Source organism: Lagopus leucura, unplaced genomic scaffold (assembly GCF_019238085.1).
Source record: "Lagopus leucura isolate 7727_CA_CO unplaced genomic scaffold, USGS_WTPT01 Super-Scaffold_73, whole genome shotgun sequence".
In the NCBI taxonomy this organism is placed as follows: domain Eukaryota; kingdom Metazoa; phylum Chordata; class Aves; order Galliformes; family Phasianidae; genus Lagopus; species Lagopus leucura.
In genome coordinates this window covers 98964712-98988418 of record NW_024962252.1, presented here as the reverse complement: position 1 = coordinate 98988418, position 23707 = coordinate 98964712, and the positions used below count along the sequence as shown (strand labels likewise).

The window sequence follows — 23707 nt, the reverse complement described above, 5'->3', positions numbered from 1 at the left end:
TCTACCAAATTAATCCATATCCTCCTCTGTGTAAGGATATCAAAGCCTATCAAATAGAGCTATAATGAAGCTTCATGTAATATTACTCCATAATACAAAATGTGACTTCTGAAGATGTTCTATATGGATATCTGTTACCTAAAAATAATGGCAAAACCTCTTCACATCAAACATGTAATTAAAATAACTAAGTTCCCTTTAATTTCTATGGCAACATTATTACTGGATGGAAGGAGAAATCATTTTTAATTAAAATATTTCTGATTGAGTGAACAATTTGAAAACTAACAATGTATAAATACTCACCTATTAAAATATTATATGAGGGCTGCTCCAGAAGTAATGTCTCCACTTTATTATGCTGACCCATGACGTCAGAGGCAGATATTGGTGGTATGGCAGTAGAGACTGAACCTTCCCATTAACAGTCCATTACATTTTGTTGTCATGCAGCAGATGGCAGCCGAAGGGCGGTCTGACAAAATGGTGTCTGACATGGAAGTGTGTATGAAGGCAAGGTGTGCCACTGAATTGCTCGATGCAGAAAAAATGCACCCACTGACATTCACTGATGCTTACTGAAGATTTATGGAGGGCAACTGGTGGATATGAGCACAGTGAGGTGATGCATATCTGCAGTGGCAACAGCAATGTGAAAGACAAGCCATGTTCCATACAGCCATGCACAGCTGTCATCATGCAGATTTGGATGAGTGCAGCATGCATGCTCTTGTTCATTGCTGGTAAAAATGCACAACTAATGGTGGTGACTGTTGCAAAACAGCGCTTTGTAGCTGGGAATTTGCCCTGTCATATTGTTTTATTGTGTTCTTTGTATGTGTTGCAGTTTCCATGGAAATTAATATGAAACGTTGGAGTGGCCAACATACATATAATACATAATTAAGACTGGTTAAGCAAACAGGTAAGTAGAGGAAAGGAAAACACTGAAGCAGTGTATGTTTCTATTCTCTGGTGTCCAGCAACTTCTTGGCATCAAGGAACTCAATAATGGAGATAGAAGAATTTTCAAGGAGTTAAGAAAGTATCAAACATCTGTAGGTAGAAAATAGCTCTGTTCCTTCATGTTTCACTTTATATGTACTAGCAAGCCACATAACAGCTCTAGATGTAAGAGATGGAAACATTTAGCAACTCTACTGGATAACATAAATTCCTCAGCAGTGTATTTCCCTCAAGGGCTAAGATATAATTGTACCTACATTACAACCAAATTACTATTTCTGGATCCATGCTATGAAGGTCAGCAGTAACTCCCTCATGACGAAATTCTGGGATACAGTCAGGATTACTTCATATCATCATCTCAGACATATTTGCTTTTCTAGTGGTCAGATTCTTTCACAAACAGGTGGATCGTGATAGTGAAAGCTAGGGAAACATACATGGAAAATACCATAAAATAACAATCTAGAGAATCCTCAGCTCTGAGAAGATCCTGCATGACTTAAACTTAGGGGAAGACTACAAAGGAATGCTATCTTCTTGAAGATATTCATCTTGGAATCTGAGATGTCTCCAGGGAAAGAAGAAAGGGACTGCAGTGTTCAGTGATAAACATAGTCAACATACCTTGAACAGAAACAACAGTGGTTCTTATGGTAGCTAGAATGTCAAAAGTGGACAAAGAAATGATAGATCCTTATCCTAAGAAGGATGCTATGAGCAAAGAATTCAACCAGCCTACAGAGAGATTATTTCCCAACGTAGTTACAGTAGATCACTGTTTTGTTTTGCTATTTCAGCATATTATATCATTTCAGAGTAAGTTCCTCACCTTAGTATAACTTTAAAAAGTTATTTTATTCTGCAATAATTACCCTGCATCTTTTTTTTTTTTTTTTTAGATCGTCCATAAATTGTCCATTCTTGAACAGACTTCCTGCACCATGATTGATTGGTGACATCAGAATTGGAGGCTCCCTGGGTAGTGACCATGCAACGGTGGAGTTCATACTACTGAGGGATATGGGACAGACAAAGTGTAAAATCAGATGTTAAATTTTAGGAAAGTCAAACTGCAGCTCCTCAGGGAGATGGTCAACAAAACCTCTGGGAATCTGCCCTCAAGGACAAAAAACAGAGCAGAGCTGACAAACCTTTAAGGAATCTTTCCTTAGGGTACAAGACCTCTCCACACCAGGTGTAGAAAATCAGGACAGGAAGGCAAGAGACTGGCATGGTTGAACTGGGACCTGCTGGTCAAACTGGAGAGCAAGAAGAAAATATACAGGCAGTGGAAGCAGGGATAGGTGCCCTGGGAGGAGTGTAGGGATGCTGCTAGGGATGGGGTCAGGAAGGCCAAGACCCAACTAGAACTGGACTTAACAAAGGGTGCAAAGAAGATCAAGAAAGGCTTTGACAGGTACATCATAAAGAAAAGGAAAGTTCAAGAAGGCATACCGTCCCTCTTGTGAGCAATATAAGCAGGCTGATAACAACAGACAAGGAGAAGGCTAAGGTTCTCAACATTTTTGTTTCAATCTTTACTGGCAACTGTTCTTCACACATCCCTTGAGCTGATGGGTTGGAAGAAATAAGCCACTCCCACTGTAAGGTTTGCAATCTCCTGAGGAACGTGAATATCCATAAGTCTATGGGTCCGCATGAGATGCATCTCAAAGTCCAGAGGGAACTGGCTGATTTACTTGCCAAGCTACTCTCCATGATATTTGAAAAGTCATGGCAGTGAGGTGAAGTCCCTGGTTACTGGAAAAAAAGGTACTGTCACACCTACTTTTAAGAAGAGTAAGAAGGATGAGGCACTGTCACACCTATTGTTATGAAGGGTAGGAAGGATGACACAGGCAACTACAGATATGTCAGGCTCTGTGCTGAGGAAGATCATGGAGCAGACCTTGCTGGAAGCTATGCTAAGACACATGGGAGAGAGGGATGGGATATGGGACAACCTGCACGGCTTCACCAAGGGCAAGTCCTGCCTGACCAGCCTGATGGCCTTCTATTGTGGTGTGACTGCATCAGTAAACAAGGGAAGAGACACTGATGTCATCCAGCCGGACTTCAGTATGGCCACAAACATGATCCCCCACAATATTCTTCTCTCCAAATTGGAAAGACATAGACTTTATTGGTGAACTGTTTGATGGATGAGGAACTGGTTGCAAGGTTGTACCCAGAGAATGATGGTCTGTGGCTCAATGTCCAGATGGCGATCAGCGACGACTGGTATCCCTCAAGTGTCAGTACTGCTCTTTAGTATCTTCAACCACTATTCCTGCACCAAAAGTAACTTACTTTTTTTCCTTCAGTCTTACCAGATACAGAAAGTTGTAGCTGGAGGTCGAAAGTTGCAATAAGTTATCAGTGAAAGTAAAAGAAAAAAAAAGGGGGGGAAATGAAAGGTGAGAGGAATCTAACTTAGCTGCAGCACGTGCTGTCACTTTCAGATTTGTCTGAAAACTGTTACTTTAAAAGTCGTTCCTAAGATTAGAAAAGCAGTAACCAGTCATCCATACTTACCTAGTTTCATACTTCTCATCGATACAAAATAGACGAATACAGAAAGCATTTGAAGTTCCTCTATATATTGGATGAAAAGTATCTTTTTCTTCAGCCTCAAGGAAGGAAGTTGCTGAGGCATGAAAATCCATGTGTGTGACATCATCTAAAGGCAGTTTAGTTTGGGAAATAGCAATCACTCCATCTTTCTGCAATAATAGAAGTAGTGATCACATAAAACATTCCGGAAAATATTTTCATTTTTTAAAATTAAGGTCTTGCATCATTCCTATTTTACAGCATTCTAAGCAGAATTTTACCTGTCACTTTGACAAACACAGAAGTCTGAGGAGGCATTTTTAACATGTTGTTTTTGAAACACTAAACAAAAACGGTCTTTAAAAATGCTTAAGTTGGTGCTGCAGAGCAAAATATTCATAAATGGTTATTGTTGGAATTCCTTTGTGAGGCAATAAATGTCTCTGATGCAAAACTATATGAAAATTAAAACGTTGTTATCTATACTGCATATCTATACTGATCTACACTACATCAATACATTTCATATTAATGCTCTTTTATCAAGTCGAGCTTCATCACCAGAAACAACAGAAGATACACAGTCAGAACAAGGACCCTGTGAGTTCCACAAATTATGGGAGAAAGCTGAAGCTATACTGCTACTTTTTAACAGCTTTGATAGCTTTCTGCCCATAAGAGATTTGAAGCTGGGTAACAGCGAGTTAGAACATCAAAACTCACACACCTTTCTATGCAAGCAGACTCCCATCCTGTTACAAAATGCTCTCTTCTCAACTTCATCAGAGGCCTCTTGAAGCCACGAACCCCCATATACATAGGGGTCCCTTTTATCCCTCAGTGTCACTTGTTCCAATTCCCATATTGCCCACTGTTCAAATGGAACCAGATGGGTAACTCTTCTGGTTAATCATATCTACTACCTCCACACAGACCGTAGCTAAAGCAATTCTGATCTGTGGGTGCCAGCAGTGGGCAGTGCAGGAGCAGAAACAGGAAACACTGCTTGTCCCAACAGCCTCCACCTCTGCTTCAAATTAGTTTTAAAATCACCAGCACTGCTGTGTGTTACCTGCACAGCTGCATCTTCATCACTAATGTCTTCCAAGTTTTGAGATGAAACGGTTTCTGCTTCCTGACTTTTTTGATTCCTTTTATCTTCATCTGAGTAATGTAAAAAAATAAACAAATCAGGTCTAAAAATGCAAGCTTAATCATCAGAACCATAGTGATAACTGATGAGGAGGAGTGCCAGACTGCTTCTGTTGAAAGGCTGGTTTTATTTATTTGTAACAAACCATGTTTAAAACAGACTCTCCTGTATTTACTTGGCTAGAACTTCATTAGACAATCTGATCTCAAGGAAAAATCAGATAAATCAGATAATTGGCTTTAAGACAGATATTGAATAAGACAGAGTTTGGAAGCAACTTCTAACTCTTCCATTATATGTAATAAATTGTGATTCTATCTGAAGGGAAAAATAGAAGTGACTAATGTATTGACTGGTCTCTTTAAAGTATGTCTGTTGCTACCTTGCTTTCTAACGACCATAAGAATGAGCAAGGGTGCTCAATGCTCAGATTATTTCTCCTACCAGAATACAACCCAGGCAAGCCAGAAACCTTACCTAATGGAGCAAATAGGGATAAGAAGCAGGCATTTAAATTTCCCTCTCATTTGATAATTGTATCTAGCTCTCTAACCCTTATTTCATTTCTTACAAAAGGCGTTTGCTGTTTGACCAGTCCTCCAAAGTTTGCCAATTTTTGCCTTGTCTAAAAAATGCTCTTATCTAAGAAATGCTCTCCTCTGCTGCTTTTCCTGGATGCCGAAGTAACTGCTTCAAAGCACTTTGCCAGTCAATTGCCAATTGCAACTTTTGTGTGTATGATTTTTCAGCTAAAAATCAGACTCAGATTGAACTGCGTGTGGAATGCCCATAGTAGCGAGGACCACAGCCTTGGTAGGCTGTTAGATGTCAGCAGCATAAAGAAGGAATAAAAGGGCCCCATGGAAAGGAAAGGTAATTGACAATCAAACCAACAGAATCCAGGTCTCACATCTACATGATGGATCATGGAGTCCTGGAATCCACTGAAGATAACTGTCCAGGTTCTGGATGGACCAACCAGAGATGAAGCATTACCAGACCTGGTGCTCAGCAATGCAGAGGAGATCATTAAAGAGGTTAAGATCAGAGGCAGTTTGGGCTGTAGCGACTGTGACCCTGTCAAATTTGGGATCTTGAGGACAAGGGCCTAGCAAAGAGTATAGTCAGGACCATGAATTTCAGGAGAGCAAATTTTTGACTGTTTAAGGAGTTACTGGATGAGATCCCCTGGAAAACTGTCCTTCGGAACATAGGAATGGAACGGAGCTGGCAGCTCTTTAAGGACACCTTTCTGAGAGCACAAGAGCTCTCCATCCCCCAGCATGAGAAGGAAGCAGAGGAGACAGTAAAATGGCATGGCTAAGCAAGAATCTGCTGGCCACACTGTATGGGAACTGCTGAGCCACGGCCTGAACCTCTGATTGATCACCTGAGGTGAGCCATGAGTCAGCCAGAGGAGCACAGCTGAAGGCAATTCACCTGTGCTGCTGGAAGGGTGGAGCCTGGCTGCAGCCCTCCTAGACCTATTGAAGAGCTGGCTGCCAGGGGGGAAGGAGCTCTGCTGGAGATGGGCTCTGCTGGTGTTTTGTGGGTGAGCCCAGGATAGGGGTAAGTCTTCTATTTATTCTCTTTTGTTATCATAGTCTGCTTTGCCTAACTGTTGTTTATTTTGTGACTATAACATCCTAAAATTATTTGATTATACACCGCATTGATGGAAAAAAAGGAAAAGCATAAGCAGAAGAAGCAGGAATTAATGTTTCATGTTCTAAGATGAATATAGGGATGCTGTCTGGTCTCTCAGAGATGGGCTCAGGAAAGTCAAGACACAGATGGAACTAAACTTGGCAAAGGATGTGGAAAAATAACAAGAAGGGATTCTATAGGTGCATGTACACTAGTTACAAAAGACAGGCACAGGAAAGTGTACCCCCCTGAAAAATAAGAATAAAGCTTTAAAAGACATGGAGAAGGCTGAGGTACTCAATGAGCTCTTAATCTCAGTCTTCACTGGCAGTCAGGCTTCCCACAACTTTCATGTCCCTGAAGCTAGAGACAGAGATCAGGGGAACAAAATCCCTCCCACTGTGAGCAAAGAGCAAGTCTGAAACTGCCTCATGAGGCTGAATGCATACAAGTCCATGCGGTCAGACAACATACATCTCAGGAACCTGAAGGAACTGGCTGATGTGGTTGCCAAGACATTCTCAATCGTATTTGAAAAGTCATGCTTGTCAGGCAAAGTCCCTGGTGATTGGATAAAGGGAAACATCACTGTCAGATTCAAGGAAGAGAGAAAGAAACTACAGGGCAACTACAGGCTGGTGAGTGTCACATTGGTGCCTGGGAATACCATGGATTACCTCCTGGAAGGAGGCACATACGAAACAACGTAGTGATCTGAGATAGTCAGCATGGCTTCACCAAGGGCAGATCGTGCCTCGCCAATCAGGGGGTTGGAAATAGGTGATCTTTAAGATCCCTTCCCTTCCAACTGGATCCCATTGTATAATTTTGTCATCATCCTGCTTTCCTCGGTAACATTGTAACGGCCCTCCAGTTTATTTCATCTCAATTGGGGTAAAACAGGAAATTAAGCTGATTGGATCAAATTACTTGTAGCCATTTGATGAATCATTTTTTTAATCATTGACTGACATGATAAACAGCCACGACAGGTACTAATATGATGCACTGTGTGTGTGTATATGCTTACAGCATTTCTGATGAAGCGCTAAAGCCAACTAAAGCAAACATCTACATGTCAGGAGGTTAGATAAACATCTAAATATACTTTTTGCCTTTCTACCCCTTGGCTGGAGGCAAATACAAAGTGGATAATTAAAATGTAAGAAACCACAACAAAAATACCCCAAACCAATTTGGAACATAGGAGATGCGTTATGTTGTATTTTAATTACTTAACTACTCTACAGAACACTACTGATACCTGGCATCAATGTTAGAGAGCAGACCATTAACTTTCATAACATCTTGATACTTGTTAGGCAGTAGGCAACCACCATTCCAGCAGACATGAAGTATTTGTGGGAAAGCAATTCCTAAATCTGCATGGTGATTTATTGTATGATTCAAAATTGGTGGAAAGTGAGGGTGTTCAGAACCAGAGATCACCTGATCTCCTCTCATAAAAGCCACAACAAAAATCAATTTTATGGACCAAAATTATTCAAGTTGTCATCTGGAATAAAAACACTCAAGTACTACTGAAGCCAACATATTCCATCAAATAACCACCAAAATTACTAAAGCTAAGTGTCAGTCAGCTCCTGTATCCAAGCCCCTGAAATTCTGTCTTCAATAGTTTTGCCATTCCTTATATTGTCACCTCTCTAATTTTACAGATACAATGTCTTAAAAATTGAGCCTGAAAACAACTTTTAACTAATAAACTTTTCAGGTTTAGATATCATGGCTGTATAAAACAGATTAGGTCAGAGCATCCCTGCATTGGAAAGCATTAGAAACATAGGGAAGACAAAGCTTTTGAGTTTTTGAGCTGCAGGAGGAGGAGAAAAACCATCAAAAGTCAGCAAAACAAAATTCTTCTCTCTGCTGCGGAGCTTTACCACGGCAAATCCATCTAAGCTGTATTCATTGTCATAATTATTTTTCTTCATACGGTAATGACATTTAAATTCAAAGGTTTAAAATAATTAAGCTCCAAGTCTTTTTAAAAATCTGCTATCTGAATATCTATTCTTCTGTTAGGAGAAAAGAATGCAGACACGATTTGCAGGGCAAGAGGAAACACAGGGGTTAGAAATGAAGGTTTCTCCAGGGGTATCACAGATGTGAGACCGCACAGAAATGATCAAATGTCATCTTGATTAACCCAGTTACACTTCTCATTATAAACAGCCTTGCAGGTGTCAGAAGTTAATTAATACAAGCTTCCTGTTGTCATGTAAATATTGATATGTTGTTTCTGATTTTACATTAAAATGAAATCCCTTTATGGCTCCACCATCCACTGCTGTCAAACATGGCTACATCGCTGTTTACATGCATGCTGTACACAACTGACTGTGAAGAGCATCAAATATAGCTGCACTAAATGAAGCAAGGAAAATGAACAAAAATAATAATAATAATAATTTTGTGATTGCTGGGTCGTTAGCAGAAGTAACAGTCAGCAGGATTCAGAAGCCAGTTCAACATGAAGCCTGATGAAAAGCCCTTGAATCATTCCCACGGCATCATGTTTTCTAGCTGCTAATTCGTGACACCATATAGAGTAACAACCAAATTACTGTAATTACCCTGAAATGTAAGTGGCATATCAATATTATGTTAAACACTGATTCTTTTGTACACTCTTTCATTATTATCCAGTGTTTTGAAAGGAAAACAAAAAATAATATCAACCTGTGGTCTCTGTTTAGAAGCTGAAGAGCTTGGAAGAAATATCCCCATTGGGTCTCGCTGTTGTTGTTTTCATATGGGAACAGAAAATGACTGTATAAAGGAATGTGGCTTGCATTTTAAATTCTCAGACAATTCATTCAATGAAATAAAGACCACATCTTCTATTGACATAAGATGATATAAAGGCAGTGAAGCTTCCCTAGACAATTTGGCAGCAGATTTCCAATACAGTGGACTGCAGAAATGGTGCAATTGTTGTAACATTTATATGATCATGCACAGTTATGCAAATAATTATAAGTGAGCTTAGCAATGGACTACCAAGATGGAACTCTTGTAATAGTTCATATTCTTAAATGCACAGAGCACAATAGTTTTATCATTATTCAGTGATAACAGAAATTAATATTCCTGAGCAATATATTGCTATGAGCCACCTTCAGTTTTACTATTAATTTCTATTGGTGCTTCCTTTAAGAATGGTATCAAGTTCTTTGCTGAGAAGTTCTTTCTCAGGTGTTGGCCTTTGAGACCCTCAGTGACTGGCACACAAGAGATCTGAAAAAGCCTACCAATAAATCTCTTTTCCTAAGGCTGCTCTTGAACAAAAGCAGCTTGAAATTGTGGCTCTAGATCTAACAGAGATGCAAATGCAAGTGGCACCTCCAGGCTGCCTGCTCGGCAGAAAGAAGGCAGAAGCAGGAGGGTGGTAGCAGCTCCTGATGCCTCTCTGTTCTGGAGACAGAAGTTAGGAATTGGCTCCATGGTGTAGGCTGGTATTTCACAGGACTCATGATAAAACCTTACTTGCCATTCCAAACAGAGGGATACCAAGACATTTATGTATGTATGTATTTCTTAAGAAGTAAACAACATCACAAATGAACACCAACAACCAAAATTACACAGGTCACTCTGAAAGTAATGCCTCCTATCTATTTCCATGAAAACAATAGATAAAAGAGCACAATAGCACTGTTTGACAGAGAAATTTCTCTGCTACTCAACACCAATTTTCAACATAGTCACAACCATTTGCAATGCACTCCTACCAGCAATGAACAAGAGCTTGCATACTGTGCTCTTAATAATCTGCACCAGCTGAGGCAACCCACTGTTCCACAGCTGCTATGATGGTGTTGCTAGGAAAATGTTGCCCATGCAGTCCACCTTTCATCAACCCAAACAGACAAAAGTCAGAAGGCACTGAATCCACCCTATATGATGGGTGTGATAGGACAGTCCAGCCAAGACTGACGGTGCACTCTGTGGTCCTCAAACTGGTGTGAGGCCTGGTGTTCCTGTGTTGCAGGAGAAAGGTTGTCTTTTTTGCTGGCCTGACTCTGGAAGTTTGAGCCTTCAGCTCAGCCAGTGTTGCAATGTAGCAGTCAGAGTTTACAGTTTGTCCAGGTTCAAGGAAGTACCAAGAGATCGCCCCTTTCCCATCCCAAATGAGAGTAGGTACATCACTTTACCCAATGAGGGCTGCATCTTTTTCTTCAATGGGGAATTCATATGTCACCTCTCCATGGCCCCAGCTCGTAGTGGTGAAATCACATCTCCTGGTAACGATGCAATCCAGGAAGCTGTCTCGTTCAGCCTCTTATTGGTTCAGTAGGTCCTGACCAACTTGCATATGGCATTCTTTCTGTTCCTGTGTGAGCATCTGTGGGACCAGCCTAGTGCAAACTTTGTAATATTTCAATGTTTCTAATGCATTGGAGCCAATATTCAGCTCCAAACACAATTCCCTGGTTACAATCCACTGATTTGTGTGGATGAGCTGATCAAGACGCTCTTCATTTCATGGTGTGACAGCTGTACATGGCTATTTGGAACTTGGCTTATCTTTAACACTGCTGTCTCAATTGCTGAAACGCATCACCCTCTGGCTCACTGAGCACACATCCACTGTTCAGACTCCATACACGTTCAGCAAGCATCAGTGAATGTCAATGGTGCAATTTTTGCCACACGAAGGAATTCAGTGGCACACCTTTGCTTCGCGTGCACTTCCATGTCAGACTGCCCCTCTGCTGCCCTCTGTTGCACAGCAACAAAATGGAATGGAATATTGATGGAAAGGTTCAGCTGCTACTGCCATCCCACCAACATCTGCTTCTGATGTCGTGGGCCAATATAATAAAATAGAAGGCATTACTTTTGGAGCAGCCCTCAAATATTACTGCCCAGAGTTTATACTTCTCAGGTGCAAGATTTCTGCTTGTTGATTTTCATAAGGTTCCTGTCAGCCCATTTCTCCACCTTATCCAAGCCACCCTGGAAAGCAGCACAGCCCTCTGGTGTACCAGCGAACGCCTCCAGTTGTAGATCATCAGCAGATCTGCTGAACTGAGAGTTTAGATCAAAATAGTTGTCTAGACTTCTTGCTGATATAGTGGTAGGACAGAAGTCAAAGTGAAATCAACACCACTCCTATCTATCAGGTACTTAAAATACGGAGATAATATTTACAGCTTTAAAGTGAAGTATATTTCAAACTTTTCAGCACGTTTTTATATAGCTTACTGAAGAACTAATCCTGAGCCAACTTTGCATGACTTTGCAGGGTGGGTAAATTCTTTCAAACTTAGTTTGTTCCTGACCAAACAGTGCAAGGAAGGCAGGCCCACTACAGCAGGAAAAGAAGGAAAGGTCTAGTTTTCAGAAGAGACTCCCATAAACAATCTTTCTTCTTCCTTCAGTCCTATCTATACATCTATATACGTTTGTCACCTATTTTGAAATAATACTCTTGAAGCTCCAGGAGTGTGGACCAATACATTATGTAGCTGGGTTTCTTGATCTCTTATTAGCAAGGTTCTTACCTTTGTGGGGGAGGGGGAAGTGCATAGGTGAGCCTGGAAGGCAGTCTTTTTTCTTTCACTTTACTCTCTCGCAGCTGCCAGCTCTGAGATACCAGCTGGTGACTGCTCTGAAGCTGCCTAGTTGTATTTTTTGCCTGGTGCTTAGTGTTTAAACAAGCAGATATGTAACAACCTATCGGTGTTCATTTTAATTCCATTACTAACAGTAGATAGCATAATGTTGCCCTTCTGGAAAAAAAAAGCCCTTACACACTGAAAAATAAAGACAACCACAGTAAATTATTTCTGTTCTACAAATAGGTGACATTCATGTTACTGTTATTTATTATTTGCAGTAAGGTGGCTCATAGCTGCTTTGTCATATCGTGCCCAACACAAAACCAGAACAAAAATAGTCCCTAATGCCCCAAAATCTTGTAACCTAAAAGACTGGAAACAAGACGCAGAGAAAGCAGAACAGGGACCACGGGGAAAGGAGAGAAATCAACAAAACAACGTAACAGCCACTGTTAAGCAGCTGCTCAGCTGCTGACAGACATTAGAACCAAGTTTGAAAATGAAATCTTCAATTAATAGCACAACTGCAGCCAACTGGAAACACACCCTATTCTTTGAATTTGAAACCTACGTCCCACACACCTGTTTCAGTGAGAGCCTCCAAGGTGCTAACAGCATACAGTCCTGAATTAAACAGCTCTCCTGCATTAAAAAACACCAGGCATCCAGCTCCAAAGCAGATACGTTCACTTGTTTTTTTCTTACCAATATAAATCTACATTTTCTTCCAACCTTTTCGAAAGCTGCTCAGAAGCTAGAAATAAATGCAACTCGAATCTAGCTAGAATTTTAGAATATGGATACCTTCTGGAATGCTTGGCTCCTTTGGTACTTGGAGAACATCTTCAGGATGTGGTTTACAGAGTCCGTGGAAAAGCCGTAGATCAAAAGACTCACGTAACAAGGAAATGTCTACTTGAGAGCATAAGCTCATGAATCCCACTGCAGTGCCACCATCCTGAAATATAACAGCAGTATCACAATATGCACAAGATGACCAGGTACTTTTAGATCAAGTGAAAAAAAAAAGAGCAGTGATTTGCAGAGGGATTAGGATTATTTATATGGACAAAATTATGATCTATTGTTTCAATAAAACACCTAAATCTCCAAAAAGTAATTTTTCTTTAACTTAAAGCACAGCTAACGTAAAATCTGGATTTAGCTAACCATAGTGTTTGACTTATTACTGAATGTTATTCTGTAGAAAAAATTCTGCTTACACTGAAAAGTATATTTTATTTTCCCATGAAAATATAAACAGTTCTTTTACAATATATCATATGTATGCTATAGAGGAATTAAAAACACCGAATATTTTCAAGTCCTGAAAATATCTCAGAACTGGCCTTTAGAAAAAGTAAATCCTGTCAAGTATGAAAATGAACCTTGCAATGTTGAAACAGCATCACTCTCTACATTGGATTATACTACTGAAAGTTTCCAGAAAGTTGTATTGTTGAGAAACAAAATAACTGTGGAAAATCAGAACTTGAATGTCGGTGGGTTTTGGCTTTAAGCTAAGACCAGCCCAGAAGTAGGAAGCTATTCAATTTTGTAGCACTATATTCGACTTTCCCATCAAACGATCAAAATATTTTTTTCCTTAGTATACATAATGAAGGCATCTTTTATGAACGTAATGAAAACTCACAGGTTGGATTTGTACGGCCATTCTGTTCCCCCATCAGCACTCCCACAAAAATAATAATAATTAAAAACTCGAGTTCCATTTTTTTCCCAAACAACAAGTGATTGTTTGTTTGCCTTGTTTGCGTAACTGAACAAAAGCTGGGTTGCTGCAGTTGTCTGGCTGCTGTGTAATTTTAGGCCCAAGGCTCAGCAGAGGCTGATTAACCAATCCATCTACCATATGTGCAAAAAGAGGTTGCCAGCTTCATTCTCTGCAGGGAAAATTGGCATCTATCTTGGTTCGCATGGAGGTGTCTTTCCAATCTGCAGCAGCAGCAGCAGCAAGTATAAGCTATGAGGGCCTGAAATACCTTTTGCTGGTATCACATTGAGCTATAAATGTACAATTGAAATGTATTATTTATAAAGATAGCCATCTGTAATGTGCTATTACACTAATGGCTTATTGTTTCCTATTTGGCTTCCAATGGCAGTGATTACATGGTAAGGTTTTATAAAATCATTTGCTATAGAAAGCAGACTTCTGGAATTAAGTAGGTTATGCTGCCTATCAGCTTAAAATACCACATACAATTACTAACTCATGAAAATATTAAGAGGAATTTTCAGCGTGATAACTATTACCACCTCTATTTGCTATTTAAATTAATTCCTGAGTTTCTGCCTTCAATTCATCAAAAGATCCGACTGCCCAAGCCAAGAAGTGGAAGAAAAAAACAAAACAGCACTTTCCACTGTGAAAACATTACTGGCTACAAGTTCTCAGATGCAATATTAGTTTCTACAAAGAATAAAAATTGGTCATCTATAATGCAAAACATCTAAAACAGCAACTTGCTTTTTTCAGAATGGCCTGTTTCAATTACTTGGAAAGAATCCATGCAATTACTGGGAACTGCTCCTTCATTTACTTAACAGTAGATACCACTCCTAAAGAACTGACATACACAAAGAAAGTGGCAGAGGGCATTGTGTGCGTGCAGATTGTGAATTGTACCTTCCAAAAGTGAGCTTGTTCTTTTTATTCACTGAGCTGCAGCATGAGCTGTCACTCACATATGACTTCACTAACATGATGATTAGATCCAACTAGAGCACATGACAGACTGACCTCACAAACAACAGCTTGATTTTCTTCATCTTGACATGCTATGATATCAGCAAGGAAATATTCACTATGGGTTTCTTTCAGAATCTCACTCTGACGCGTCCAGATTGGCATGAGATCATCGTAATCTTCCAACCTATGAAAAAGAGATCGTGTAATGTCCTAATAGCTGTCCTATTAACAGCTGCTGATGCTTCTGTTCTCCTCTGTTAGCACACTGACAAATATTAAGAAAATCTCATTCAAAGCACCTACCTGTGAAGAAATAATTTCACCTAAGGACATGCCTCTAACAGACACTACGTCTGGAGCCCCAGAACCAGAGGAGAGGCAGAGGCACTTTCAAAAGCCAACGCCACCCACCTCAGATCTGGACTGCTCTATGGAGATGCCTATCTATTTCTAAAAAACAACCAAAAGAGTAGCCCTGTTCAAAACTATCTCACCCAAGGCATCTCAGGCCAAGTGGATGTGGGCTTTTGGCCTCATTTAAATTAATGACATTCAGCGAGTTCAATCAATTAGAGCTGGCAGTGAGCTCAGAAAGCTACAACAATGCAATTTGGAAAATCTCCATTTTTCTTTCCTTTTGCTTTCCTTTTTCTTTTCCCTTCCTTTCCCTTTCTGTTCATTTCCCTGGCTTTCTCCTTCCCTTTCTCTTTCCCTTTCCCTTTCTTTCTGTTTCCCTTTCCCTTTCTTTCTGTTTCCCTTTCCTTCTCTTTCCCTTTCCCTTTCTTTCTCTTTTCCCTTCCCTTTCTTTTTATTTCCCTTTCTCTTTCCCTTTCCCTTCCTCTCTCTTTCCATTTCTTTCTCTTTCCCTTTTCTTCTCTTTCCCTTTCCCTTTCTTTTTATTTCCAGTTCCTTTTGTTTCCCTTCCTTTCTCTTTCTCTTTCCTTTTTTCCTTCCCAGCCCTCCCCTCCCTTTTCCCTTTCCCTTCCCTTTCCAAAAACACCCAACCAAATAATGCCTTTTTGTGCGGGAGAAATAGTGCTGTATATTGACTAGATTACTGTTATTACACACAACAGTGTGGGGGTCAACTGGCAGAAATCAAGCTATTATGCCTTCGTAAGGCATTTGTTAACGCTCCATCACTGAAAAAGATACAAAGGCCAAAGTGCAACTACTCCATCCCTCTGCCTGGTGAGAAGCCTTCTGCATAGGTGTGAGCCTGCAGCATCAAGGCTGTGTGTAGAGACATCTAACCTCAACCTCCCCTCTTTCAGTTTGAAAGCACTCCCCTTGCCCTACCACTATCGCACCGCGTAAAAAATCTCCCTCCCTCCTGTTTACAACCTCGCTGAGCCCCGGGCTGCCCGGCCGCGCCTCGGCTGCCCTCTGGCGGCTCGGAGACGGGAGCGCCAGGAGCGAGGGCTGCGGCTCCATCCCGGCCTTAACGGGGGCCTCGCTGAAGTAAAATGACACTAGGAAAATATTTTCAAACAGCTCTGTTCTTTCAAAGCGTTACACACTGTAGGAACACGTTTCTGAAGATCGTTATCGGGAACGATTATTAACAAATCCCTGGGTTTTACTAAGAGTCGTATTTTGCTCCAGGCTCCCGTTGCTCGCGTCTGTGCATGCTTGTACCGAATTCGAGGCACGGAATTTGGAACCCTCGCCTCCGCATAGGCAGCAGTTCAGTAAAACAAAATAAACCCATCCTAGCTGTCACTCGTGGTACTTCGCAGGAGCCTTACAGTGGGCCAAAACTTCAGTTTCTAATTTGATCCAGTAAGGGCTGAGTGCCCAAGTGCTGACAGACTGTCATCGGACCGACGGACACAGGCAGCGGTGCCTGAGTGCCTCGGCACTCCTTCGCACCACAATGAATGTGACCTTGTGAGCCAGCTTACCTCTCTACCAGTGGCCCCTTTTATTTGGACATTTTTTCTTCAGTTTTATTCTCCGGCCATCTGCCCGAAAGCTCTCTTCTTACTCCCATTGCTCAGAGATAAGAAGCCCTCCATCCCCGATCCAGTAGCTCTGACCTCTTTCTGCTTAGGTCAGCCGAGCGGGTTGTTGGGGCTGCACAGACAGTAAGGGAGCTGTTCCAGCCTTCCAAGAGTATCTGTTGCATATGCCTTACTAACTGCCTTTTGAGCAGGGTGAATAAATGCTTAACTTGTGACCTTTAGGATGCCCCGACTCGTAGCGCTGTTCCATCTGCCAGGAGTTTTTATAATTTAATTCTCCTTTCGAAGGGTACCCGCCAGATTCTCTCATTCAGTTTCTAAATTGAGAAAGCCAGCTTGAGGAACCAAGGGTGATGAATATTGTGACTGTTTGCTCTAAATTGAAGACAGATAGCAAGATGACAAATGTTCAAGCCGCATGGTTTTTCATTCATTTTCTCAGTTAAGACACTATAAATCACTCGTCCACAGTATTAATTCAAAAGCTGCAACTAAAATGAAGCTCTAAAACACTGGAAACAAATATTATTAATTCATATTCTTCATATTTCAAACTTAAATAGTAGTTTTTCTCTTCTTCCCAGGCAATATCTCAAGGGAAAAATAGCAGAAAGGTTTTCTACTGTCAGAGTTTTACTGTTTCCACACAATAATGAGGACTGTTCCAAAAAGAAATGCCTCCTATTTTATTATGATGGCCCACAACATCGGAGGTGGATGTTGGCAGTATGGCAGCAGAACTGAACTTTCCCAGCAGAGTCACCTCATGCAGATATTTACAAGCACAGCATGTAGGCTCTTGTTCATTGCTGGCAAAAATTCACAGCTGATGGTGGTGGCTATGTTGAAAAATAGTGTTTTAGCTGAGGATGTGCTCTGTCTGGACTACGTGATCCTGTGAGTCTTTTCCAACCTTGGCGAGTCTATAATTCTATGATTCTGTGATGCCATCAAATAAGGCTACTGTGCTATTTGTATATGTTGTAGTTTCCATGTAAACAAATAGAAGGCATCATTTTTCATTTACTTGTCATCTCCAGGTGCAGATGACAGTTCAGCTGGCTTGTGGTGCTCAGAGAGGCTGCTATACAAAGCCAATGGCATTCAGTGAGCTCTGCATAAGCCTCATCATCTCCCCACGTACTAAGAGTTGTAGGAACAAAACTATTTTTGATTTCTGCAGTCCCCCACCTCAGATGTTTTGTTGTTTTTTTTTAAACAAACATAAAAAGAAAATAAGAAAAAAGACCTTAACATACAAATACTAGGAAATTCCTAGACAGAGAACAAGCACAATAAAGACATTCCACAGAGCTGCAAATTTGTGCTGTCTTACATGGCACAAAAACAAGAAAGAGGATCTAAAGATGAGGTATCAGCAAGAAACTTAAATGTAAAAGCTTACTGGAGTGGGTTCAGACACACTACAGTTTTATTATGAAGGTCAGATAGAGAACAACATGAAAATTAATGGTTAAGCAAAGTATCAGTTTACAGCTTCCTCTTGCAGTAAGAAAGGGAAGAGGGAACACAGATTACCTTAATCTCCTATCATTGACCCAGAACATGTTGCTAGGCAGGTGTCTGTGGACAACTTCCATAGATAAATCTCTAAAGGGCTCCACTGAATGTTACTATGGATGCCAGTGAAGTACAAAGGTGAATAGAAAGGAAAAGGAAAGACAAAACATCTGCAAATATAGATTCTCTGAGTAAGATAAATTGGGTTATCCATACATCTGTATTTGTATGAATATTACATAACTAGGTACTGTGTAATTAAAAAGAAATAAACAGTTTCCTGGTTAGTTTCCTAGGTTTTGTTTTTCATAAAAGTAAATTGGTTTTACTATTCACAAACAACTGCAGAAATCCCAGGGAAGATGCTATCTTTATGTGTTACACTGGTACAGCTTGCTTCCCACGTCCAGTCATGGCAAAAATACTTTCTATTGGCAATGTCTGATGGTCATAAAAAAAAACCAAAAAACGTGTTTCAAATGAAATGGAAAACATTATAGGAAGAATCAAGGGGTGAGGAAAAGCTTCAAATCCTTAGCCATTAATTCACCTGCTGATAACGTGTTAGTATCAGGGGATCATCTGCATAATGGCAGCTGGTAGATGTCTCAAGGTAAAAGCTTTTAAAAGCCTGAAAAGTTCAAGTTTGTATGCAGATGATTTTGTGACACTGAAACATCCTCACCAACAGCAAAATGCTTTGACGTGGTCATGGTCAAGTCTCTGTCCTTTACCTTAAAAAGTTCAAGAGCCAAGTTACTGGGTATTGCAAACACTGAATAAAATATAACTGTAAGATAAGGAGCACTGTTTCAGGCCTATCTGGTAAAATCATAGATGTGTAAAACACCTCTCTGTGAGATCTATTAGTCCAAGATGTTAGCATGAACTAATCCACAGATAGGTGTAGATTTACTAAGCAGACAGAGGTTCCTAATGAGGCATTACCTTCTCTTAGCACTGGTCAGTATGGACCACTCATCACATGATAGAGCCCCCCAGGGACATGCTTGTCCCTAAATTTTGATTGCTATTGCAAGGACCAGAAAGACTTCTTAAATCATGGTGCTGCTACACAAGCACAAAGCAGCACTTACCAGAACAAAGAGAAACAACTCCAGAAAGAATCAGAATCAAAATTATTACCTCATTAGACATTACCCTGCATGTGCCCTTAGCAACATGAAGAGGAAAACAACTGAATCAAAACGTGAAAGATGCTAGTTATATTGTGACTGTGGTACCAAGAAGGTACACAGCACTGACAGCAGATTTAATCCAGCAATGCATACCAAAAAAAATGCCCTAATTGGGGCTGAATCTGCATTTCTCACTTACTGTAGTCAGTGCTGGCACAAGCCCAGAAAATGATGATTTGGCATAAACAGCAGAATTCAAATGGCAGGAAAAAAAAGCAGTGGTAAGGTCAACATACAGGTAGACATCAATAGATGGATGACATCAGCCAGAGAAACTTGCAGCTGTGCCTGGTGGGCACTGCTGACAGCAGAGCAGATAGACTAGTTTTTTCTTCTCCAGTTTTTAAAGACCTTTATGGCTTGAATCCCAAAACAACAGCAAGGCTGTTGATATGTGATATGTGCAAACATATCATAAAAGATAACAAAACAAAAACCAACTCATTGCTCCAAGCTGCAGGTATTGAGATACGTAACATTGTGGAAATTAAACCAAAATAATAAATTACTTCATTGTTTTCTTAAACTCTCTCAACAACACTGATGAGGCAAGCTCCCCTGAAATATAGTGACAGTAAATGTATGAAGTGCCTATACAGAAAAACTGTATGAAAGCAAAAGGAGAATTTCTGTGTCTGAAAGATTAGTGGAACCAGGGAGTCTCTATGTAATTCCTCTTCAGTTTTTGCTCCACTAGCCAGAACATGATACAACAACAAAAATAGTCTGAATCTGTTCCAAAAAAACCTGGAAATCCTATGCAAGGCAGTAAAGCAAATATTCACAGAATAAACACTGCTGACCAAAAAAGTATTAATTTGATTTCTATGCATCGAGAAACCTGATTTCTGAAAAAAATACAATTGATCTCATGATGAAGAAGGAAAAAACAGCATAATCACAAAATAGCTACTTAATAAGGCTTTCAAGCAGCAAAATCATGGCCATTGAGCTGATGCTTAATGGAATAGGAATTTTTTTAATTAATTCAGACAAAAAAGTAGATGTGAGAAAACTGCATTACCTTGCTTTGCGAACATGCAGCTGTGGGTGATGCTGATGTCTGGGACATGCGAGCAAAGTAAAGGTTTTATCCACTGCTGAACCCGGAGCAGTCATCATCTTTTCAAAGACACCATCCAAGCCTGGCTCTGTGAATGACAAAAATCCATTAGCAGTAATAATGAACTTTCATTATTTAAACTTTTAAATTATCAGGAGAGTCATTAGAGGAAAATGAATATTCGAACTTAAACAGTAATGCTTTCAATCTTTTAAGTAGTGAGACGGTAATGTCAGTAGTATGAGCATGTTAAAGCATTGTTACTGGATTAATTTGAGGATTATTCTGCCAGTTCTCCTAGTTCCTCTGCATAACCAACGTCTTTTTCTACAGTATGTTGTAGTAGACAGAAGTGGGAGCCAGCCATTAAGTGGATGCTTAGCTTAACAGTCTGAATTCAGGGCTGAAATTCCAAGTCAGATGCTGCTCTCAGATGCTGAGTAAGATGTGCATCTTCTCATCTTTTGTACCTCTGCTCTAAGAGAATCCTAGCTTCCTTCCACACCCCCAGCATGCCTTCTGTTCCCTACCAGTGAATCCTCTCCTGCTGTTGGACCCAGCTAAGTGAGAGAAAGTACCTGATGGGACTGGCTCAGACATAAAGGTATGATACCAGACAGACAAATGTAGCTCATTCATTCATATACATATGAATGAATACATCTACACATGACTCGTTAGTCATTGCCTGCGTGCACCAAGGGGTAAATATCATTAACTGCCTGCTACAGAGCAAGCACTGACCTCAATCTCTTGACTCCACTCAGCCATAAGTATTCGCTGAACTTGTGGGAATTTATTTCTAAGATCAGTTTGAAGCCCCATCCATTAAAGACTGCTGAATGAAACATGCTACTACATAAACCACTTTTACTAGGAAGGTCCATTAGAGGATACTTTAGGATTATGGCTTCTGCATGTTTAGAAAATGGTAACTGCTTTCAATATATATTAAAAAAAAAAATTTTAAAACAAAACAAAACAAAAAGCCCAACACCACAGTCCACCAACACAGCATAGTAGTGGTAATTAGTAGTCATTATTTTAAGTCTACAATGGTATTAAGTTCTTACCTAAATTCTCACCAGCTGGTATGAAGAGAAGTATAAACTGCAGTTCTGGTATTGCAATAAAAGCTCTCCTGGACAAATAACATAACTGTATTCAGTCTTTCATAGCTACATCAACTCATCAGCTAGTCTTTTAACGCGTAAAATTTATTCTCCAGTGTCTCTAATCTTCCCCTCATGAGCCCACATAGCTCAAAAATTGAAGCATTTCATTTAACACAAGTAATATGACAAGAAAATCACCTGGGCATTTTTACTGTTTCTTTCTACGCTATTTCTCTACGTCCTAATCTTCAGATTTCAAATACCCTCCTTCTTATATCAGTTCCACCATAGTGAAAACAAATACAGATGCCAGGTCTGTGTTGGCAAATCTCTGAGGTGGCACCAGGATGAGCTGCCGTGCCACGACAAAGTTTCCAAATTCCACAGCATCAGCCCCAAATGCAATTCACTCCTGTTATGTAGGTAGGTTCTAAGCTCTACCAAATAACCTAACCCTGAGTACTGAGCTAACACATCATACATTGTGCTGTTTGAACCAAATAGTTTGTATATTCACTGTGTAATCCGTAGCTGGCAAATGAGCTAAAGATGATCTGGGAACAACCACACCCCAGCAACATCTATAGCTTTTGAAGCTTCGTGCTCAATCATGGAAGCTTAGAGTGGAAATTTAGAAAAGAAAAAAATAAGTAAATCCAATAAATCTTGCAACTGCAATACTGATAGCAAACAGTGGGAGCAGATTGCACATGCTTCACTACAGAAACTTATATATTAACTCACCTGATGATTTCTTGGGAACACCCAGCTGCATATTCCTCTTTGGCCACAAACAGATGCATGAACAGAGTGTTCAAAGGCTACAATATGAAGAATGAGAACCTAAACACCATGCATTTCATATTTATCGTCTACCCAGGTGTTAATATGTACATTTCCAATATCTCTGACCTGCCCTCAAAGTGCACGTATGAGTAATTCATTGCCTTCAAAGCATACGCTCCACAAATAAAGGATGGTTTTAATATTATGATTTTTGCTTATGCAAAATGTTAGAATCTGATTCATGCTCAAGCTTACTGTTAGAATATACAGTATGTTAGAATGTATTTTAGATAAAAAATTATAACTTTTTTGTTGTGTCAACTAATAACATTTTACATGAACCACAACAATCAACAACTCAATCTGAGTGTTTATTTAATAAAGACATTCTTTTGTTTCCTGCCAGGTTTAAAGAAAGAAAAGAAAGACCTCACAACTAAAACTGTTTTTCCCTTAAAGGATAGGGGAGAATTACAAAGTCTCTGCAGTGCACTGTTAGACACATTTGAATATCCAGGCAGAAACGGAACTGACTAAAAGATGCCTTTTTCCTATTTGCCAGTTTGCCTGCAAAACACATTGGAGAAAAGGAATCTCATCAGAACACGTACAATTGTTTTGCCAGTGCTGAAGCACAAAATATCCACTGAATCTTCTGCATAGATTTTAGAAAATCTGTATTCTAGAAAAACAAGGGTTGTTCTGCTCCTCATCAGTATTCTGAAGCATCTTCCACTTCTGTTTATAAGCAGTAACTGCTAACATGCCAAAGCTTTTTTTGGTTTGTTCCTTTTCTCATTGTACACCTCTGCATTCTGAAGTCAGCTGCAGTTTTCCTACAAGAGATATTATCAAGTAGGCAGCCCGAGGAAGGGCGAGCAGAGCCAGCAGCGCAGTGTAACACAACAGGGGCAGCTGTGCAGTGAATGAAGTGGTTGTGTCTGCAAAGAACAGTACACAAAGTACTGTTCAAATGACAAAGAAAACGGATTACAAGAAAATTGTGTGGGTTTTTTTTCCTTTGCTCCTATATAAGATGTAATAATTGTTTCTTTTAACAGCAAATGCAGCAGTTTTAAATATAATCACTGTATTTGTCAGTTTTTCTGCAAGCCATTGCTTAATAATGCCCAGAACAACACTGGAAAACTGATGAACTGTCTGGAGATGATTTCAGCACTGGCAATACTGGCTGCTAGCTTTTGAATGTTCAGAGTCAACATTTTCTACCATTTCTCAGCAATCACAGGGTGATCCAGTTCCTAGATGGACTGAAGGATGGACAGCATTCAAATGCAGAACCTCTAAGCACCTATTTCTAGTTGTACTAAAGGGTAATTCACAAACTTGACTGAGGAGCCTGTGTGAAAACAGGCACCATATAGAACAGAGTGCAGCCATCTCCACACCAACACTAAACAAGGTCACTCCACAAT

General features: G+C 40.1%; 1 protein-coding gene across 1 annotated transcript in view; it reads right to left on the bottom strand.

Moving 5' to 3' along the window:
• CFAP61 (cilia and flagella associated protein 61) overlaps positions 1-23707 on the bottom strand; it is a 91378-nt gene that overhangs the window by 65041 nt on the left and 2630 nt on the right. Inside the window, 7 exon segments of the mRNA XM_042875281.1 lie at positions 3505-3692; positions 4595-4686; positions 12715-12868; positions 14675-14807; positions 20332-20458; positions 21444-21511; positions 22230-22306. Of these exon segments, the coding sequence (XP_042731215.1) occupies positions 3505-3692; positions 4595-4686; positions 12715-12868; positions 14675-14807; positions 20332-20458; positions 21444-21511; positions 22230-22306 (839 nt within the window).